The sequence below is a fragment of the Mesocricetus auratus genome, unplaced genomic scaffold (assembly GCF_017639785.1).
Source record: "Mesocricetus auratus isolate SY011 unplaced genomic scaffold, BCM_Maur_2.0 Super-Scaffold_100022, whole genome shotgun sequence".
Classification (NCBI taxonomy): Eukaryota; Metazoa; Chordata; class Mammalia; order Rodentia; family Cricetidae; genus Mesocricetus; species Mesocricetus auratus.
The window spans coordinates 24,939,654-24,958,788 of record NW_024429203.1 but is presented as its reverse complement, the minus strand read 5'-3'; the positions used below and the strand labels follow the sequence as shown (position 1 = coordinate 24,958,788).

Genomic DNA, 19,135 nt, shown 5'->3' with positions numbered 1-19,135 from the left:
TCCCTAGTTAGACTTTAAGCTCCATGAAATGGATGGATCCATGCAGGTCGTCCTGGCTCAGAGTAGACAAGCATGGTCTGTTGGAATGAATGAAATGCTGCCTCTGGCTGCCCCATGACAGCACCACCTGAAGAAAGACTTGTTTGGGAGCTAATTTTTTTCTTCCTCTTTTCCTTTTTTGAGGACAGAATCTCACTACATGGCCCAAACTGGCCTTAGTCTTCATGACTAGCTAAGGCAGCTGGATTCTTTTTTTGAGACCAAATTTCTCTGTGTAACAGCCCTAGCTGTCCTGGAACTAGCTCTATAGACCAGGCCTGCCTTTGCCTCCCAATTGCTGGGAATAAAGGCATGTGTACCACCACTACCCAGGGGTAGCTGGATTCTAACAGCAAGATAACCGGCAAGGACACAGTGACTGCAGAGGCAGGTGTCGTTTAAAAGCCACCACTTTAATGTAAGTTTCTCCACCTGTGGACATACCCACCTTCCCCAGTTCTTTCCTGCTGAGAGGTAGGAAAGCCCAAAGACAGCTGTAACTTGTACTTAAGAGCTGCAGCACAGGAGGGCAGAGAGCTGACAGATATAAGGTGATGATAGACTACACGGTGTTTCTAGGGTTCTTCTCAGACAGACTTAAAACCTCCGAAAGAAGGTCAAGGAGCACAGGTCTGCAGCTGCGTCGCCAGCTGCTCATCTCACGTGTTTAGATCTCTAGCTCAAGCGATATTCTCGTCACCATAGGCAGGGGCTTGGACGCTCATCGTTTTCCGACAGTCATAAATAAGCCTGTGGTGCTGGTGGCACTGAAGCTGGCCTGTGAGCTGTGCACTGCTACCGCTGTGGAGCCAGGCCTGCCTCATAGCCCTCCGTCTTCATGTCATTGAGCCCCAGCTCCTCATTTTGGTCAAAGGAACGCTTGTACCGCTCTACCTTCATCTCCGGATCATCTTCAGGGGCATACACATTCTGCAAGGCCAAGGGCAGACAATCAGTGCTCTGCATCCACTGTCCCCTCCCACAGGTGCAACTGACTCTCAGCTTTCTAAGAACTCCAGGGAATTTGTAGGGCCTCTAGTAACCATGCCACATAGTTTATACATACATACATACATACATACATACATACATACATACATACATACAACCCCCCCCACACACACACATTGCTAGTATCAAATCCAGGACTCTGTACATGGTATACAAGTGTTCAATCAATGACCTACATCCCCAGTTCTAGGTAGTTTTATATATGGACATTTTTATAAAAATAAATGTAGCCAAAGATGGTGATTGCTTGTAATGATGGCTCTCTGGAGACAGGCAGAAAGATTACAGGTTTAAAGCCAGTCAGGCCACATAACAAGGTCTTGTTTCCAAAAGAGAAAGAGGGTAGGGGGAAAGAGAGGGAGAGAGGGAGGGAGGAAGGGAGGAAGACAGGATACAGTAAAAGTCTTGATAATAACTCAGACCAGTTTTGCCAGCTCCATCAGTACTCATTAATATTGAAATTAATATTAAAGTAAGGATGAGGCCCTGGGTTCAAACACCACAAACAACAAAATATTGCTAAAGTTATATCAATTAACAGATGCTTGCCCAGTCAGTTTAACACCTCTCAGCATTCCTGTCCTGACCTCTAGACAGGACTCTATTGCCCCTTACTTCAGTCAGAGACACAGAATGGAAACCTCAGAGCTGAGGAAAGAGTAAGAGCCAGGCACAGGAAGAAGAGAAATTACTTTCTTACTTTTAAACTTGGGGTTTTGAGCATGCTAGTTGGGCAGGCAATCATTTCACTCTTTCTGTTTTGTTTTTGTTGTTGTTTTGTTTTATTGCACAGTTGTGTGATCTTGGAGTTACAGACAGTGGTGAGATGTTATGTGGGTGCTGGGAACTGAACACGAGTCCTCTGGAAGAGCAGCCAGCGCTCTTACCTGCTGAGCCATCTCTCCAGCTCCCACTCGTCTCTGTTTTTAATGATTTATTTACTTTGATTTTTTTCTATGGATTCTTGTTATATCTGTGGGAGGGGATTGGATCCCCTGGAACTGGAGTTACAGACAGTTGTGAGCCTCCATGTGGGTACTGAGAATTGAACCTGGGTCCTTTGGAAGAGCAGTCAATGTTCTTAACTACTGAGTCATCTCTCCAACCATAGGCACTTACTCTGAGCTCCTTTTTTAATCTTGAGACAGTCTCACTAAATTTCACAGGCTGGTCTTGAACTTTCACTTTTTATAGCCTCCTGAGCAGCTCAGATTACAGACCTGCACTAGGTCTGACCTATTTACCTTTCATTACACACACTTAAAATCCCTCCCACCTTCCCCATTCTTCCTATCTTCCAAGTCCTTCCCCAAATTCCAGCCGAAGCAGTCCACGTAGAAGCCAGTCTTTCCTTGTCAAGGGCTACCATGCATATTCTATGAAAATCAGAACGAGGTGGAAGGCCTACTGTACCTGCAGGTAGCTGTTTCCTGCTGGGTCGTCCATAATAAAGTGGGCCTTCATCTTGCCCTCGGTGATCTACAAGAGAGAGGACATAGCAGGTAACTCTTACATTGATCTGGAAAGGAAGAGGCTATAGTTCCCAGACAAGAGCCAAAGAAGTTTACAAGGTGGAGTTCTCAAAAATTTAAAGAATAGGGAAAATAGGATGTACAAAAATGGCCACATCCTCTTACCTGGTCCAACTTCTGGCTAAACTCCTGCAGTTTCTCCGATTGGTCAGGATTTGAGCTATCGCCCAGCGTGAATGGGTTCTTGGTTACCTGTAGCCCGTGATAGCTGAGTTACTACAACACCAACTGTATGGGTTATTAGGCTAAGTATAAAGCAGGTGTGGAGAGCAGTGAGTGCCCAGAGTAGGCTGGTCTCCACCTCCCATGCTGCCTTGCTGAGTTAGGTGAGGGGAGCAGGCGACAGAGAACAGGACAGGGGGAAGGGTGTTTTATGAGATTGCTTCGCCAAGCAGGTTACTGGCAATATAAAATGAAATCTATAAGGGATCTTACGGTATCTAATCTCAGTCTAGAGAAGAAATGCAGAGTACAATTTACAAAGAGAAGCCAGGCACAAAAGCCTGTAACCCCAGCACGTGGAAGGCAGAGGTAGGAACTCAAGGCTAGCCTCAACTACAGGGGCTAGCAAACAGAAAGGAAGGAAGAAAAGAAAGAAAAAGGAAAGAAGGAAGGAAGGAATGAAGGAAAGAGAGAGAGATATGAACAAACACATATTACCTACTACAATTATGCACTACTGTTTAGGAAATACTGACAAAACTCTGGACATATTCACTACAGATATAATTGTTTCCTGAATTTTTCTATCTGTGGTTGAATACAGTGGGTTCACTGAATATGCTAAGCCACCACACATCCATATGTTATAGAGTTTAAATACCATAAAGACCCTCTTTCTCCTAATTTGCAGTAAGATAAATGACTTACTCAAAATCACAAAATAACTATACTATCCCAGTTAGCCTTGAGAATTTCCATTCAAAATTTCCTGTAACTACCCTCTCTTCATAATCAATACTTAAATATCTCTCTCTCCCTCCTTTTCTTTGTTTTTCAAGATAGGGTTTCTTTGTGTAGCCCTGGCTGTCCTGGAACTTGCTCTGTAGACCAGGCTGGCCTGAAACTCAGAGATCTGCCTGCCTCTGCCTCCCACGAGTGCTGGAATTAAAAGCGTGCACCACTATACCCGACAATACTAAAATCTCTTGAACCACCTTTAAGGCAAAGAAAGACCCAGTTATAAGCAACAAAATAAGATTTGGTTCTTTTTTTTTTTTTTTTTTGGTGGGGGGAGATAGGGGTGTTTTAGATCAAACTCCAGGCTGGCCTCAAATCTGCAGTCTTTCTGCCCCAGCTTCTCAAGCTCTGAAACTACGGGCATCTGTCATCATACCCGATGACACTAGGAGAGCTGTACACCACACCCCAGACTTACCAGTTCTCGGATGTCTTTCAGAAGCCCTTCCAGAGTGGTGAACTTGCCCCCAAGGACACCCATTCCCAGTTCAAACTCCAGCTCTGGGATTTCCACACTACACGTTTCAGACTATAAGACAATAGTCAAATTAAGGTTTAAATCAGAGGATGGCTTCATACAGGAACCCTTGTCTAGGATTCCAGAGGCCCCAGGTTCCACCCATAGCACCAGACAGATGGACAGATATTCAGAGAGAACAAAGAAAGCCAACCAGAGGCCTCCTGAAAATTAATAAACCAGTGACAGAGGACAAAGTCATCATGCTCGTTTTCTCTGACTACCTAGGTAAAAGCCAGGGACTCACTCCCCCATCTGAACCAACATGGCACTAGCATAATAAACTGAAACTCTGAGTCACAGCTACAAGCTACCAGGTACCTTATCATTAGAGACAGAGAAGAGCCCATATAGTCAATGAAAACTAAAAACCAGCCAAATTATTGCTCAGAAAGATTATGAGTCATCCTCTGAATCTGTAGTCCCAATCACAGAGGAACCCTACTCAGGATCACTCAAGCCCAGGGATTCACGGGGTTCCTTGTGTTCTTGGACACTAAAATTATAATTTCCCCTAGACAGAAGCAGCTATAGCACAGCTATTTTCCAAGCAGGCTTTTACCTTGAGGAGGTCTCTGGTCATGTCTGAGGGATCTGTGATGTGAAGGGTGATCTTGGTACCCAAGGGCTCTACCGCTCCTCCGGACTTCACCTGCAGAAAGGGTGGTCAGGAGCAACAGCAGAGAAGACTCCTTCTCCCAGTGCCAGAGAGACTTCAGCTCTATGTGGGCTCACACTAACAACTCCCAATGGCAGTCTTCTAATCCAGCAAGGGCAGCAGTGACCGAAACCAAAACCACCAAGAGGCTGAAGGAACACTACCCAGCCCTGGTAGCATGCCAAATTTAGCCCAAATTGCCAAGTACACTGAATGTACCTTAAAATAAAAAACCTGACTATTAGGAGTTGAAAAAGACTTCTAAGCATTTCAGTCCCTATCTACTGCAGTCAATGTAATAGTTTAAGAATTAGCCGGGCGGTGGTGGCCCACGCCTTTAATCCCAGCACTTGGGAGGCAGAGGCAGGTGGATCTCTGTGAGTTCAAGGCCAGGCTGGACTGACAGCCTCCAAAACAATACAGAGAAACCCAGAGACACCCTGTCTCGTAAAAAATAAATAAATAAATAAATAAATAAATAAATAGAATCTAACGGGCTGGGATGTAGCTCTGTAATAGCACACTTGTCTAGTATGCACGAAGCCCCAGGTTTGCTGTCCACTGCCCCCCCCTACCCCACCCCCTGTAAGTTTAATCAGCTTATGCTCAATATATTTGAGGAATGAGGGTTACAACCCTCCACAGCAGCTATCAAATCAACTCCAGACAGCTGTCTTGAGTTCTTCGCTCAGAGCTGCAATCCCCTAACTCCCACCCCTCTGAGTAGTCAAAGTCTCTTCCACAGGGTAAACTCTTCATCCATCTTATAATCCATGGTACTTCCAACTTTTCCTCTCTAGGATAATTCTCAGCTCCCTCAGGGGCTCCTCCCCACACTAAGCCCCCCCAAAGACCAACTACACCCACACCCATCCTGAAGTACATCTAGAAGGTAGGCTTGTAACCACAAAGACACTTCCCTTGTACCCATCTTCTTCCCCAACAAGAGAGCCCACCCACCTCATTAGTCCGATGCCCACAATTCTCACAGTTGGTAGCCATGATGATAACCTCTTTAAAGTGGGGGATTTCTGGAAGATGGCGTTAAAGAAGTCTGTCTGCTTCCTGGAGAGCAAGACCCGCCCCTCTTCTAAGGAAAAGAAAACCCAAATCCCACAGAGCAGATGCTGGACCCAAGACTGCAGTAAACACATCACGAGACAACTTAACTCCAGACCCTGTGTTCACAAACATTTAAAGACCTGGCTTAGACCACACACAGAAGCCAAGGAATGTAGTCTCATCAAAGGTTCTTCCTCATCACAGAGGATAAAGCACTGGCTTTCCCTGAAGGGAAGGCTCCCATCTTTAATATAATGTTCATGCCTGAGTCAGCTGAAGAGCAACCCAATTGCTTGAAGGATACGGACTAGCTTCATGTTGGTCTGAGCTGGGGCATTGCACTCTGGGCAGTTGGTGTTGAACTGGAGCACCTGGAACACAATTTGGGGCACAGACTTATTCCCACCCATGCAAGCAAAAGACATTCAGTTAGTTGTGACAGTGAGAGACACTGGCTGCCATGAGTCTGCTATGTCTTCAAAAGGAGTCAACACAACTCACTTCATTTCTGAGATCTTCCTCTTCTGACTTCTCTTCTGCTGCTTCTGCCTAGAAGAACAGAACGCAGAGCACAAGGTGACAGGCAGACCTCAGCCTCCTCAACACCCACCCTGCACCAAGAGGAAGAGAAGGCACCAACACACAGGACAGAGAAACCAAAGCAGATCCCTCAATCAAGGGGAAGGACAGGAATCAAGACAGACCCTGTGACTGCCACCTGTCTCATGAAGTTCACACCAAGTCTGCCACCTGAGAGGCACGAACCAGCTGAGACAGCGTGCACGAGGTGGTGACAACAGCAAAGTGACTTCCAGCAACCCAGCACGCAGGCCAGCACCAGAGCATTCCCCTGACGCCTTCAGTCCACTCACCTGGAGCCCCAGCATCTCAGCTTGCTGTGGGGTCCGGCTGTAGTGTGTGATCACCAAGGCATCATCTTTCTGGGGAGCATGTGGGTTTTCAACAAAGCTGTTTCCCGAGGGATCATCAATGATCTGACAGATAAGTGAGGAGAAAGGAAAACAAACCATACATAACCTCCATCTACCACTAGACCACAGCAGGAAAATCATAGTCAGTTTTCTGTTGTTTCGTATTTTGAGGTTGGGCTTCACTATAGCCCGGCCTGGCCTAGAACTTGCTATGTAGTCCAGGACCCTGAACTCAATCCTCTTGCCTCCACTTCTCAAGTCCTGGTTTCATAGGATCTGTCAGTCTCAATGGTCTTTCCCCTCCCTCCTCACATTGGAAACAGTGCAGTCACTTGTTACTTACCAGAGTGAACGGGGAAGCCATTCGCTTCAGGTCCTTCAGTTTGCCAATGAACTCATCAATTCTTTCGGCTACGGCATGTTCCATTACCTGCCACGAACAGAACAGAAACACCAACCTGGTAGGACACCTCATGCTGCAGCCCTCTCTCACCTCTAACACGTCGATGAGCATGACACCAGCCTTAGCGTGGCAGCACAGGGGCCCAAATCTCACAGTGAGACACAACAACAAATCTGAAGTTTATGAGTGGTGCTGCTGTAGGAGGCTGGGCTTATTCTCTCACTTATTCTACCATTTAGCTCCACTGGGATCCGCTGCTTCCGGCCTACAAAGGCATCTGCCATCACATACACATACCCATACACAGGCACATAGCCCATAATTAAAAATAAATTCCTCTAAAAATTCAAAATCTTGTTATGCCTCTCTAGCAAGTTAGGGAGACAGATGACTACATGCACGATTGCATTATGTCTGTAACAGTAAATATAGATATAAAATACCCAGCAGGCTGCAGATAACTGAAAGGCTCCTCCAAGGTAATGTTATATTGTCCAAGGTGAAGCCTGAGTACATGGAGAAATAGCCCCTTTATGTGCTTTGTCAAAAAGTTCCCCCACATGTGGTGAAACACAGTTCAGCTACATGGGAGGCTGACTCTATCAGAACACAAACAATAACTCCTTCTTGCTGCAATTTGAGAAAAGTCCCACTCACCCGTCGCGTGGGCTGGTCCTGTTCCAGGCCAGAGATGGCACGGCTGATCAGTCCTTCAACCGTGGTCAGAGCTTGTGAATGAAACACAAGTGAGTGCTAGCTGGCTACCACATGCCTGCATGACCCTCCGAACTTTACCCGAACTCTGCAGGCCCTGCTTCCCTCATCTGTGAAGTTCTAGAATAAGATCACCATGGTCTTCCGGGGACTCCCAACCTCGCTTCCTCTCGGGTTTTGCCACAACTTCCTACCCACGTTTAAGCATGAAAATCCACTACGATTAAGTGTGATAGCTTTGGCCTAAGACTTACCTCCCTTCTGGCTGAAGGCTGGAATTTCAAAATCCAGCTCGGGGATCCTTGTGGTGGCCGAGTCTGTCTTCACCACTTCTCTGTTCATATCCTGGACAGAAAGGAAAAACGTTCTAGCAAAACATTTCTCTCTGGGAAATATCCGGCCCGGATTCTCTATCAAATGCCAACCAAGCTGTTTCGTCTTCCCTCCTTCCATTCTGAGGAGTCCAAACTACTTCAGGTCAGTACATATGGCGTGAGCCGCCAGAAAGCCCAGGTGAGAGCACTGCCCATAAAGTCCTGCTCCCTCATTCCATCTCTCTCACAACTCAAAGCACTTTAGCCACAGAGCTGCCGAGCAGAGGGCGGCACCACCAAATCCACTGTCAAAAGAGGGCACGAAAGACTTGGCCACGAGGATTTACTGGGGGCCCGATGGCCAGGACCAGAGCTGTTGTGTTGCCTCTGGCCTCCAAGATGCTCTCTCTGAAACCGTGGGCTAGTACCTCGTCTGGACTACACTTACCTCTTGGCCCCTAACGGTCAAAGTGTAGCGCACTCCCTGGTCCTGGATCCTGCCTGCTGACTGGATCTCCGTGTTGTTCCAACCGCAGTGCTCGCAGAAAAAGGAGCTCACGATTATTTCTCTAAAGAAGGGGATCTTGGTGAGCAGAAGGCGCGTCGTGCCCTAAGGAAGCAGAAGCAGCGAGGGGAAGAATGAATGGAACTCATTTGTCCCGCGTAGGTCAGGGCTGCCTCTGGGTGCCCGGCTGGGTGGTCCTCAGACTCCGCGCCCCTGACTCACGTTCCGGTAACAGTTCATGCACAGGGACTCGATCTCGGTGGGCTGCTGCTCCTCATCCTCGGCGCTAAGGGGTCGGAACAGGGGCCCCGTGGCTGGCGACCCAGCCGCGGAGGGCGAAGGCCCAACAGCAGCCCCCGGGGGGCCGGGCTGCACAGCCCCGCTGGCAGACATTGCCCCCACGCGCGGTTCAGGTGAGCAGCTTCCGCCTTCCGGGGCTCCGGTGGCCTCACTTCCTCCAGCCGTTGTTCCCGCCCCTTCTTAAAGAGACCACAGACTTCCGGTTCCGGAATCATGCGGAATGTACTGGAGTACCGCCGTTCGTAGCCAAGTTAGTGTTTGGGTCCCTGGTTGTGGCTCCAACACACAGAGAGCGTAACCGTTGGTCCCTAAGTCTATGTAAGAATGCCTGAGGACAGGATTCCAGTTTGCCTGGGAATCTTCTAGACTGTGCCCTCCAAACTCTGTTTACTTCATAATGAGCCAGAGAAAGCATTGCCGCAGGGCTCAGACTGGATGGGGATGGATTCTGGCACAGAATACTGAGTGTTACGGCTCGAATAGAAAGGTATTCTGGCAATCAGGAGCCAAGGAATACCCAGGTCACAGTAAACGTAGCGGATTACAGCCCTGCCCCAGGGAAAGGCTTCCCCGGTGTAACAGCTCCTTACAGTTCGGCTCCAGTCCCTTAGAGTGTAACAACTGCGCTTTTCTAGGTGAAGGTTTCACCTGCAAAGTGTTACAGCCCTGCTCTGCTCTACTCTGGCAAAAGTTGTTACTTCTCTCCTCCGCTCCATTCCGGGAAAGGAAGGCCTCACCCAAACCTCACTCGAGAGATTTTTTGGGGGGAGGGAAGAACCCAGGAGAGTGACTGCCTCTGCCAGGGTGGAAGAGGACAGCTGAACAGGCCCAGGGTTTATATAGGACTTCTTAGGGGTGGAGTTTTTCCAGGAAAGGAGATTTGCAGGGTGGAGATTGGTCAGATTTCAGTCCCTGAACTCAGATTGGCTAGGTCTTGTGCTCAGAGATTGGTTGGTTTTCTGCACAGGTTCGGGTTCAGATCTGGCTCTGGTTTCAGAGCCAAAGTGTGTTTCTTTCTCTGGTCCTTTTTAGCCTTTTGGCTCTAATTTTAGGGTCAAGGTGCATTTCTTTCACTGGCTCTGATTCCAGGGACAAAGTGTGTTCCTTTGGCACTGGTTTCAGGGTCAGGGTGCATTTCTTTGTTTTTGGTTGCAGGGCCAAAGTGTGTTTCCTTCGGCTCTGCTCAGGGTGTGTTTCTTTGACTGGACCCTTTTCCCAACACAGACTTCGCTTGAGTCCCCCATCCAGGCTGCTCAGCTTCTTCTCCCCGCTTTCCCTCTCTGCTCCCCCAGCTCCCTGTTTCTGTTCTCATAAGCATCGTCCCTAATTCTAATGCACAGCCATTGTTTTTACTACCTCTCATGCCCACTGCATTCACCGGTTCCTCTCTCCATTTCCTAACAATAGTCCCTGCCTTATCTGTTTCTCTCACGTTTCCTTCCTAGCACTTTCCTTCCATGTCTTTGACCACAGCCCAGTTCCATGGCGGAAACTGGCTACATTACAACATCAGTGATGACAAGCGTGTGATCGCATGGCGCCCAGCTCCACATAGGGTCTGTGGTGGAGAGGTGTCAAGAATCCTAGGCAGGGCAGGGCAGAGAAGTATAGCAAGAAAGAAACTTTTATGTTTTCCTCTTTCCCCACCTCCTCCAGTTTCACTGGTCCCGTTTGGTCTCTGATATCTGAGTGAGTGTGGACATGAAGGAGGGGAGTTAGGAATTTGGGGGTCTCGAAGCACAGTGGCACTTGGGAGGCAGGGGCAGGCAGATGTCTATGAATTTCAGGCTGATAGTGAGTTCCAGGCCAGCAAAGACTACCTAGTGAGATCTTGTATCGGAGAGGCAGAGAGAGAAGTGGGGAGTTAGTTTTTGGATCTCCAGAAGAGGGTCAAGAAGCCATGAGGAATCTGAAACACCAGGAACAAGGGTGACAGAACCCTCGGGTAACCAGGGCATGCTTGTCCAGTGACAGGCTGCACATGCGCACTATCCTGTGATGAGCAGACTGTGGAACAAGACTGGTCCAGGGATAGGGCCTGTAAGCCAGCCTGCTCCATCCCCCAAGTGTCACTCACCCAGGGTGGGCCCCTCTGACAGACCAGGAATGGCAAAGGGACAATGGAAGAAACGGCAAACAAGGAGTAAGAGTGGATGGTGGGTGTGTCCTAGGGGTGGTGGGAAGGCAATTGCTCTCACACATGGTCCAATGAGAGTCACACCAGACTTCTTCCATCATGAGCATCTATTTCATTTGAACCAAAAGTCAGTTTCACCCTGAGAGTCAGGATGTGGGCACTGAAGATGGGGAGGGCACACAGTATGCCCCCCTGCAGGGTTTTAGAAGCCCTTAGTGCTGAGGGCTCAGTTTCCTGTGTGGGTGCAGAGTTGTCTAAGAAAATAGGGGCTCTGTCCCATCGCATCACTGACCCACCAGCAACAACGCTGGTGAGGATCTACACACACCGTGATATACTCTCTCCATCACATTCTCCTGCTCTGCTTCGACAAAAGCTCTCACGGCAGCCCTGGGGAGACAAGAGCTCCTCTCTGTGGACCAGCTGTAACAGTGACCGTCTGGCAGCCAAACTCCAGGTTGTAGTGGCACAGGCTTCCAGCACTGTCATGTACTGGCTTGCAGACAGTCTCCCACACGCACAGTCTCCCCACTCCCTTCACCCCCAATGCTGCAACTTGTGAGGATTCCCAAATGAGCACCAGAAGCTGGGTTTGCAAAACCTGGTGAGTGTAATGCACCTGAGTGGGGGAGTTGAGGAGGCTGGCTAGGTTAGGGCAGCACCATTTGGTGGCCTCACCTATACAGTGTAGGACCCTCCACCCTCTGCCCAATAGGCCTTGCTAGAGGCTCAGGGTTCAGGGATCCCCAGACAATGAGCTGGGGAGTGAACCTGAGTGAGTAGACCCTCAGGGCTCTCCCATCTGGCTATGGCCCTGGTCATGAAGGCTATAGCTAATATCTTCCCACAGATCATCCAATCGGCTCTGCAGTCTGTTCAGGGCCTTGTTACTGTCTGAGTGTCCCAACTCAGGAGCAAAGGCGCTGTGGCCAGGCGGGGGTGGTGCTAACTGCTGCTGGACTTCTTCTGTCTCCTGGTCAATGGCGCGGGTGAATGCAGCGATCTGTATGAAGGTGTCGTGACGAAAAGCCTGAAGTCTCTGGCGAACCTCCTCAGAGAGAGCCTGGGGGTCTGGGGAGGCTCCATCTTCTTCCCCATCTACCCTGGCACCGACGAAAGCGCTGAGCCCCTCGCGCAGCTGGTCCAGGTTGCGCTGGATGCTGGTGTGCAGGTCCTTTGCCTTAAGTGTGAGTTTGTGGGACAGGGTCTGCACACAGCGACTGAGTCGCGCGGGGCTGGCGGCCGCGTGAGGAGCAACACTGCGGTGCAGCTCCTGCACATGGTGCCCAATGCCAGTCACCAAGCGCTCTGCGTAAGGGTGGAAGAGTTTTTTGACCTGGTCTGTGTGGTGCTTCACTCGTCTTTGCATTTCCTGCAGCAAGCTCAGCGCCTCGTCCATGCCCCCCAGCAGCTGGGCCTTGGTGTCTTCTCCCACCAGACGCAACTGCTCTTGCAGTTCCTGCACACTCAGGCCCACCTGCTCCATCAGCTCCACCGTGTAGGGCTTCAGCTGCTGCCTCAAGCCCTCCAAGTTCCAGCCTACCAGCTCGTGCTTTGCAGCCATGTAGGGCTCCAGGCGAGCTCTCACCTCCTCCAGCTCGTGCTGCAGCTGCTTCCTCATGCCTTCTGGATCCTGTGCCAGCTGGGGAGGCTCTTTTCCTGGACCACTCGAGGGGCTTAGCTTTTCTAGGAAATTGTTCATATTGTAGAGGTCTTGCTCGAAGCTATTTTTCATGCTCCTGGAGAAGGAGAAAGATAGAGAACCAGGCCATTAGATTGCTAACCCTGAACATCTCCCTTGCCCCAGAGCCATGGGACAGGAATACTCTGTAGAAACCAGGACAGGAGGAGTGGCTGGAGAGCCAGGGTCTTTAGTCCTAATCCCAGCCTACTACATCCTTACAAAGAGAGCACAAACATGGCATTGTGTAGGTAATTCAATCCAGCCCTGTGACACCATCCAAGAAGGTGTCACACACGTCAAGATCCACACCATCCTGTCGTTCTATGGCCTGCTAATCTCAGATGCCACACTTCAGTGGGAAAGAGGGCAGCAGGGCAAGAAAGACTTAGGCAGAGGGTGACCAAGATGGCTTGGATTATGCTTGGCAGTGCAAGCATAGCTGACTCCCTCAGTTCCCCTGTGAACCCCAGAGCCAAGGAACCATCCCACAGCAGGCCTGCCTCATACCCTCACCACACCCTAGCCCAGGCCACTCACTCCTGTGCCAGCTTCTGCTGCTGACCCATCATGCCTTTGTCCCCGCTGCTCTGGCTGAAGTAGTCCCAGAAGCCCTTCCGCGCCTGAGTGGTTGCCAACACTGCAGAGAAAGATAATTAAAAGGCCAGGCCCCTCAGGCCAACCTCCACCCCAATCCCACACTAAAGCCAGATGGAAGACCCACCTGAGAGGAGGGCCAGGGCCCAAGTGATGACAGCAGCCATGCTTACCATGATGTACTCTGAGAAGGAAGGTAGGCAGAGGCTTGATCAGGAGCAGAGGCAAAGGAAGGGCCTAGATCTGGGAACCTTGCTCTAGGGGCTACCTGCCCCAAGTCCTGATAACCCTTCCCTCGTGTGTAGGTCACATCATGTTGAAGGCTCCAGAGAACTTAACTAGGTATTTGGGGGCATGGGGCTGGGAGAGGAGACAACAGAAGTGGGTTGCTCCTTACCTCAGTCACAAAGAAGGGAGCCTGGAACTCAGACTGCACTACAGAGATTGCCTACCCACCTCCAGGCAATCTAGCTCCCTTGTGTATCTGTCTTCCTGCCCCCAGTCCCATTTTGTGGCCAAGAAGCTGGCATAGCCAACATGCAGGAGGCAGGCACTGTGTTAACCCATAGCAGCAGCTCCTTCCTCCAATGGCAGCCACCACCACCACCCACGCCACCCCCACCGTGGTTCTACCACGCAGGCTCACCTGCTCAGTTCTGGGCACAGAGAGCAGACATTCTGCTTTATACTCCAGGAACCTGGGACTCTGACAACAATTGCTCTGAGCAAACACCACGTGGAGGTTCAAAGGATGACCCCAGCTGGCTCCTAGCACTCACCTTTCCCCTTCTCCTGGCACTCTGAGGGTTAATAAGCTCCCCAGCCTCAGGAGGCTTTCCCAGTAGGGAAGTAGCTTCCTGGAGCCTTCAGTAAGAGTGGGCGAACTCATGCCCCAAATCCTGGGATCTCCAGCCTCCCCACTTGCTTGTTGACTGGCCTGCTAATAAGCACTACTTGTTTATCTACTGAGGGCCTTTCTTACTCAACTCCTCAGGGCACTCTGCCCTAGACAGCCAGACAGAGGAATAGTGTTCAGGATTTACTAGAACTGGGGCAGGCCCTACCTGCTCCACCATGGCCACTGTGACAGCCAGGGAAGAGCCAGCATTTATAAGGCTACAGACCCTCCTGTCTCTCCATCTGGAAAATAACCCTGGATGGAGCAGGAGGAGCCAGATCCAGCCGCAGGTGGGTGGGTGAGCTGCACCTGGGTCAGAGACTTTGGGCCTCAGAATCCACAGAGGAAGGATTCTCCCCCACAGGGAAGGCTGGGCGCCACCCCTCTGTGCTTCTGAGGAGGGGAAGCCTAGAAGCACAGATTTGTTTCTCTTATGACAAACTTCCTCCACTCTCTTGCACACACATACCTGAGCGCTTCATCCTTACTGTTAACCCTTCTATTAGTCCCCTGCCTCCACCCACACAGCGCCACAGCCCCAGGGGTTTCTCTCCCTGAGTGCATTCAGTCACAGTTCCACTCTTCCCTCCATCCTCCACTGCCACCCAGTTCAGCCCATGCCCCTTCTCCCCACACAAAGCGTTGGCCATTCCCTGAGCTCCTTACTTCTCAGGCCCCTGTAGCAGGCACTGGGAAGCATGCCTATAATCACAGAACTGGGGAGGCCAGCCTGGGCTGCAATGCAAGGTCCTATCTCAAAAAACTAAACTAAAGAAAAGAAGAAGCTGCAGAAGTCTCCACAGCCCAGCACTCCAGCCACTGAAGAAGGGATGTAAGTCGGTTGATAGAGGACTCACACAGCAGGCATGAAGACCAGAGATTGCTCTCCAGCACTTCCGAGTGTGCAGTTCTGAGACGGGGACATTGAAAGGACATGAGAGGGACAGGACTCGTTCCAGAGTCTGAGTGAAGCCCCTCAGCTGAGAAGCAGGAATACCTGCACAATTAGCATTTGCTGTAAAGGCTGCGGACATAGCTGGTGTTCCTTTCACACCTAGATGCTTCATGTTACAATAGATGCGAATATGGAGTCTTGAGCAGGGCCTCATTGCTTCCCCCAGACACTACCTGAAAACCTCAAGCAACACCATTCACTATAAAGGCATCCTACCTTCCTGTATCCCCATGGGCTAGACTTCTTAAGTCATTGGTTGCAATACTATCAGGTACCCCTCAGGAACTACCCAGTGATAAGACAGTAACTTTGAACCTCACCAAAATCCTGTATATGACTACTGTAAAAACAATGAGCCATGCCTCTCTCTTGAGGAGTCCAAACCCACACTTAAGTGTGTCTTCCTTTTTTTCTGAATACTTCTCTTTCCCCTAACAGGCATGCTTTAGCCTGTATTATAATGTCTTTTATAAACTTCCAGTCCAGTTCTACTTTACTGTATCAGCTAGTCTTGAAATTTTTAAGAGTTTTTTTTATTATCTATGTCTGTGGGGTGGGGGAGATGCCACAGGAGGCCAAAAGAGGGTATTAGATACCCTGGAACTGGAGTTAAAGGCAGTTCCATGCTGCCCACTGGAGGAGCTGAGTCCCGAACCCAGGTCCTCAGCAAGAGCAGCAAATGCTCTGACCTGCTGAGCCATCTCTCTAACCCCTAAGTGTTCCAGTGCTTCATCTCTGCACTGAAGACTTTCATGCTTGAAACACATGGTGTAGCTTCTGCCTTTCTGTCTGAACCTACACAGATAGGAAGGGTAAAGGCAAGGCATACAGCCACGCTGCCTTGTTCACCAGCAACTCATGACTTTAGTGTGGACATGCTTAGGATGGTTGGAGGTATGTGTGTATTCCTTTTGTGATGTGTTTTTATGACTAAAAATTATCAAATATTGCCAGTTTCATGTCATCCTATGCAACAAGGTATATTCATTTGTAATTTAGTATGTCTAATTCACTACAATATTCTTAGTACAGGGATCAGTACATATCACAAAAGCAGGGTTACTAAAATGAGGATGGGATGGACTACTTCGAACAGTGGGGAACTAAAATATTAGACCAAAGTAATGTAAAAAATAGGAAAGGACAGGTCAAAACTAAGGCATTCTCCAGTCTTGCATTATCCAGAGAGAGGATGAGAGTATTGATCATCTCTCACTTTTTATGCCAGGCAACATTATTAAACTTTTAAAGAAAATCCATTATACGAGTAGAAAGAAAGAATAACTTTCAAACTGGGAGATGGGGAAAAGAGACTAAAGAGCATCGGGTTGACCTCTAGTAAAGGATGACGGATTGATTGCATGCACTCACTGCAAACTGTTTCCTGAAAACCCAATAAAATGTCATTAGAAAGCTCTTGTTAAAAATGCATAAATCCACAAGAGGATAGAAAAGGAGACAAAAAACATTTTGGAAACTGTAAAACTTCTAGACAGTCAAGCAGGAGTTACTGGAACACCTGAAATGATGGATTTTGAAGCAGCAATCCAGAAAGTCAAGTTTTGCCTATTCAAATTCCTCCCAAAGTTTAGAGACAGCAGGAACAGACTCTTCTACATTTTTTTTTTTTTTGGTTTTTACGAGACAGGGTTTCTCTGTATTGTTTTGGAGGCTGTCGGTCCAACCTGACCTCAAACTCACAGAGATCCGCCTGCCTCTGCCTCCCGAGTGCTGGGATTAAAGGTGTGTGCCACCAACGCCCGGCCGGAACAGACTCTTCTGAAGTATAGGTGGCAATGGCACAAAAAATGCAGCAACTGGCTCAAAAAATGTTGGAGAAACAGCTGTCTCTAACTACTAGGTCCCTGTCCCTCCTCTGGGGCAACAGACAACTAGAGGTTTGTTTTCTGGATGCCTCATCTATAGAAGAGAAGGTGTGACAGATGGTGGTGGCTACATCTTTAATCCCAGCACTCAGGAGGCAGAGGCAGGCAGATCTCTGAAGTTCAAGGCCAGTCTAGTCTATGAAAGGAGTTCCAGGACAGTCAGAGAAATCCTGTTTCAAAAAAGAAAGAAAGAAAGAAAAAGAGACAAAGACAAGGTATTAGAGGAAGCCAGGTTCTTATACACAAATGAAAGCTTTATATATTAAAGTTATATGGCTGGATGTGTTTCAGTTGGTAGAGTGTATGCTTCATATGCACAAAGCCTTGGTTTGATGATGGTTAATTGTCAGGCTTACATTCCCCATTTAAAATTTTGTGTGTATGCTTAACCATTGGTTATAGACAGCATTTAATTTTCTCCACAGCTATTGTTCTCAGATTGTTAAAAACCAAGGAGGGAGCTTTCTGTAAACCCATGACACCATTATCACGTAAGAGAATTCCCTATCTTATACTATAGTCAAATATCAGTCTCAGCCTTTCTCTGCTTCTCTCCATCGGATTGTTTCTGAGACAAGGTCTCTGTATGTAGCCCTAACCATTCTGGAACTCACAGTCCCCTAGCCTCAATCTTCCCAGATCAAGTTATGTGTGAAGTGTTTCAGGTAGGAATATTGTCGGGGGAGGTGGGGACTTCACATCACACCACACTGGGAGGCACATCATGGCATCTTCTTGCTTTCCTGTTTCTAAGGGGAACACAGAGACAGGTTTGAGAATGCAAGTGAGGCTTCCATGCAAACACCTTTGTAAGAAAAATTTTGAGAGGGAGAGGGGTTGGGGGTGTGTATGTCAGAGTTTGCATGCCATGCTGCAGATGCTAAAAATTTACAGAAGTTGGTTCTCCCTTTCCATATGTGGGATCAAACTCAGGTCCTTGGGCTCAACAGCAAATGCCTTTACCTGCTGAGCCACCTTGCCAACCTACGCATACCTTTCCATATCCCAAATTCACCAGCTACCAAGGATCTTGGGATACTAGATGATGACTCTGTCTCCTATTAGAGACAAAAGGTAGAGCTGAAGGGATGTCTCAGTGGTTAAGAACACTGCTCTTCCAGACGGGTCCAGCTTCAATATCCAGCACCCACACTGTAGCTCACAACTGTCTGTAACTACAGCCCCCAGGCATCTGCCGCATATACATGCAGGCAAACAACCCTAGGCATAGAATAAAATAATATTTTTTTTTAATTTAGGAGGTGAGACAGGGTCTCTCTACACAGTCCTGGATGTCCTGGAGCTCACTGTGTAGACCAGGCTATCCATGAATTCATAGAGATCTGCCTGCCTCTGCCTTCCAAGTACGGGGATTAAAGGCATGTGCCACCACACCTGGCTTATAACTGAAAAAAAAATTAAAAGACAAAAAGAAATAAAATACCTTTCCAAGCAAAAAACAATCTAGTAGTGATTGCTTTACCCTGTGGTAAGGCAATCTACACTTGCTCATAGTGGGAGAAACATAACATGAACAGGGACCAAGCCATCAACACATGGGCTTCTGGGAGTATATTGCTTTCAAGTCCACATTATAGTGACGTAATATACCACAATGAGGGGTATATTACGTACAATACCACGATGAGTGCTTTTCGGTGTATATTGTTTCACTCATTTTTGGAGATGTTAATTTTGGATAGTTGCCCAGAAGTGGGATTGTTGGATCAAGCATAAATGTGTTATATTGTTTGATACTTCTCACTAAAGGAATTGTTCTGTTTTGTGTAGTTACAAACAGTGCATAAAAGTATCTTTTGTTTGTTTTGTTTTTGCCAAACATGTATGACAGTGCCTGGAGAGGCAGCACATGGCTGTAATCCCAGCTCTGGAGAGGCTGAGGCAGGAGGATTAGAAATTCAGGTCATCCTCAACTACAAAACCAGTGTGAGGTCTGGGCTATGTGAGACTCTGCCTCAAAAAGACAATAAACAATAAAAAAACCAAAACTGGGCTGGCAAGCTGTCTCTGTGG

At 48.5% G+C, this 19,135-nt stretch overlaps 2 protein-coding genes across 5 annotated transcripts; both read right to left on the bottom strand.

The window, feature by feature from the left end:
* Window positions 1-433: 433 nt before the first annotated feature.
* On the bottom strand, window positions 434-9,087 carry Zpr1 (ZPR1 zinc finger). The gene is made up of 14 exons (XM_005069476.4): window positions 8,870-9,087; window positions 8,591-8,752; window positions 8,083-8,173; window positions 7,772-7,842; window positions 7,055-7,141; window positions 6,652-6,774; window positions 6,281-6,328; window positions 6,084-6,150; window positions 5,678-5,748; window positions 4,622-4,711; window positions 3,961-4,071; window positions 2,688-2,774; window positions 2,464-2,529; window positions 434-969 (listed from the first exon to the last, which is right to left on the bottom strand). Exons 1-14 carry the CDS (start codon window positions 9,038-9,040, stop codon window positions 835-837), a joined length of 1,380 nt encoding a protein of 459 aa, XP_005069533.1. The 5' UTR covers window positions 9,041-9,087; the 3' UTR covers window positions 434-834.
* Window positions 9,088-11,176: 2,089 nt separating this feature from the next.
* Window positions 11,177-14,287, bottom strand: Apoa5 (apolipoprotein A5). Of its 4 annotated transcripts, none has more exons than XM_040730211.1 (4): window positions 14,009-14,287; window positions 13,490-13,546; window positions 13,306-13,405; window positions 11,177-12,823 (listed from the first exon to the last, which is right to left on the bottom strand). In XM_040730211.1, the coding sequence occupies exons 2-4, from the start codon at window positions 13,536-13,538 to the stop codon at window positions 11,872-11,874; spliced, it is 1,101 nt and encodes a 366-aa protein (XP_040586145.1). In that variant the 5' UTR covers window positions 13,539-13,546; window positions 14,009-14,287; the 3' UTR covers window positions 11,177-11,871. The 4 variants fall into 4 exon arrangements, with proteins under 4 accessions (XP_040586145.1, XP_040586146.1, XP_040586147.1 ...); XM_040730212.1 differs by having other exon boundaries at window positions 14,142-14,287; XM_040730213.1 differs by lacking the exon at window positions 14,009-14,287 and having other exon boundaries at window positions 13,490-13,933.
* Window positions 14,288-19,135: the final 4,848 nt, after the last annotated feature.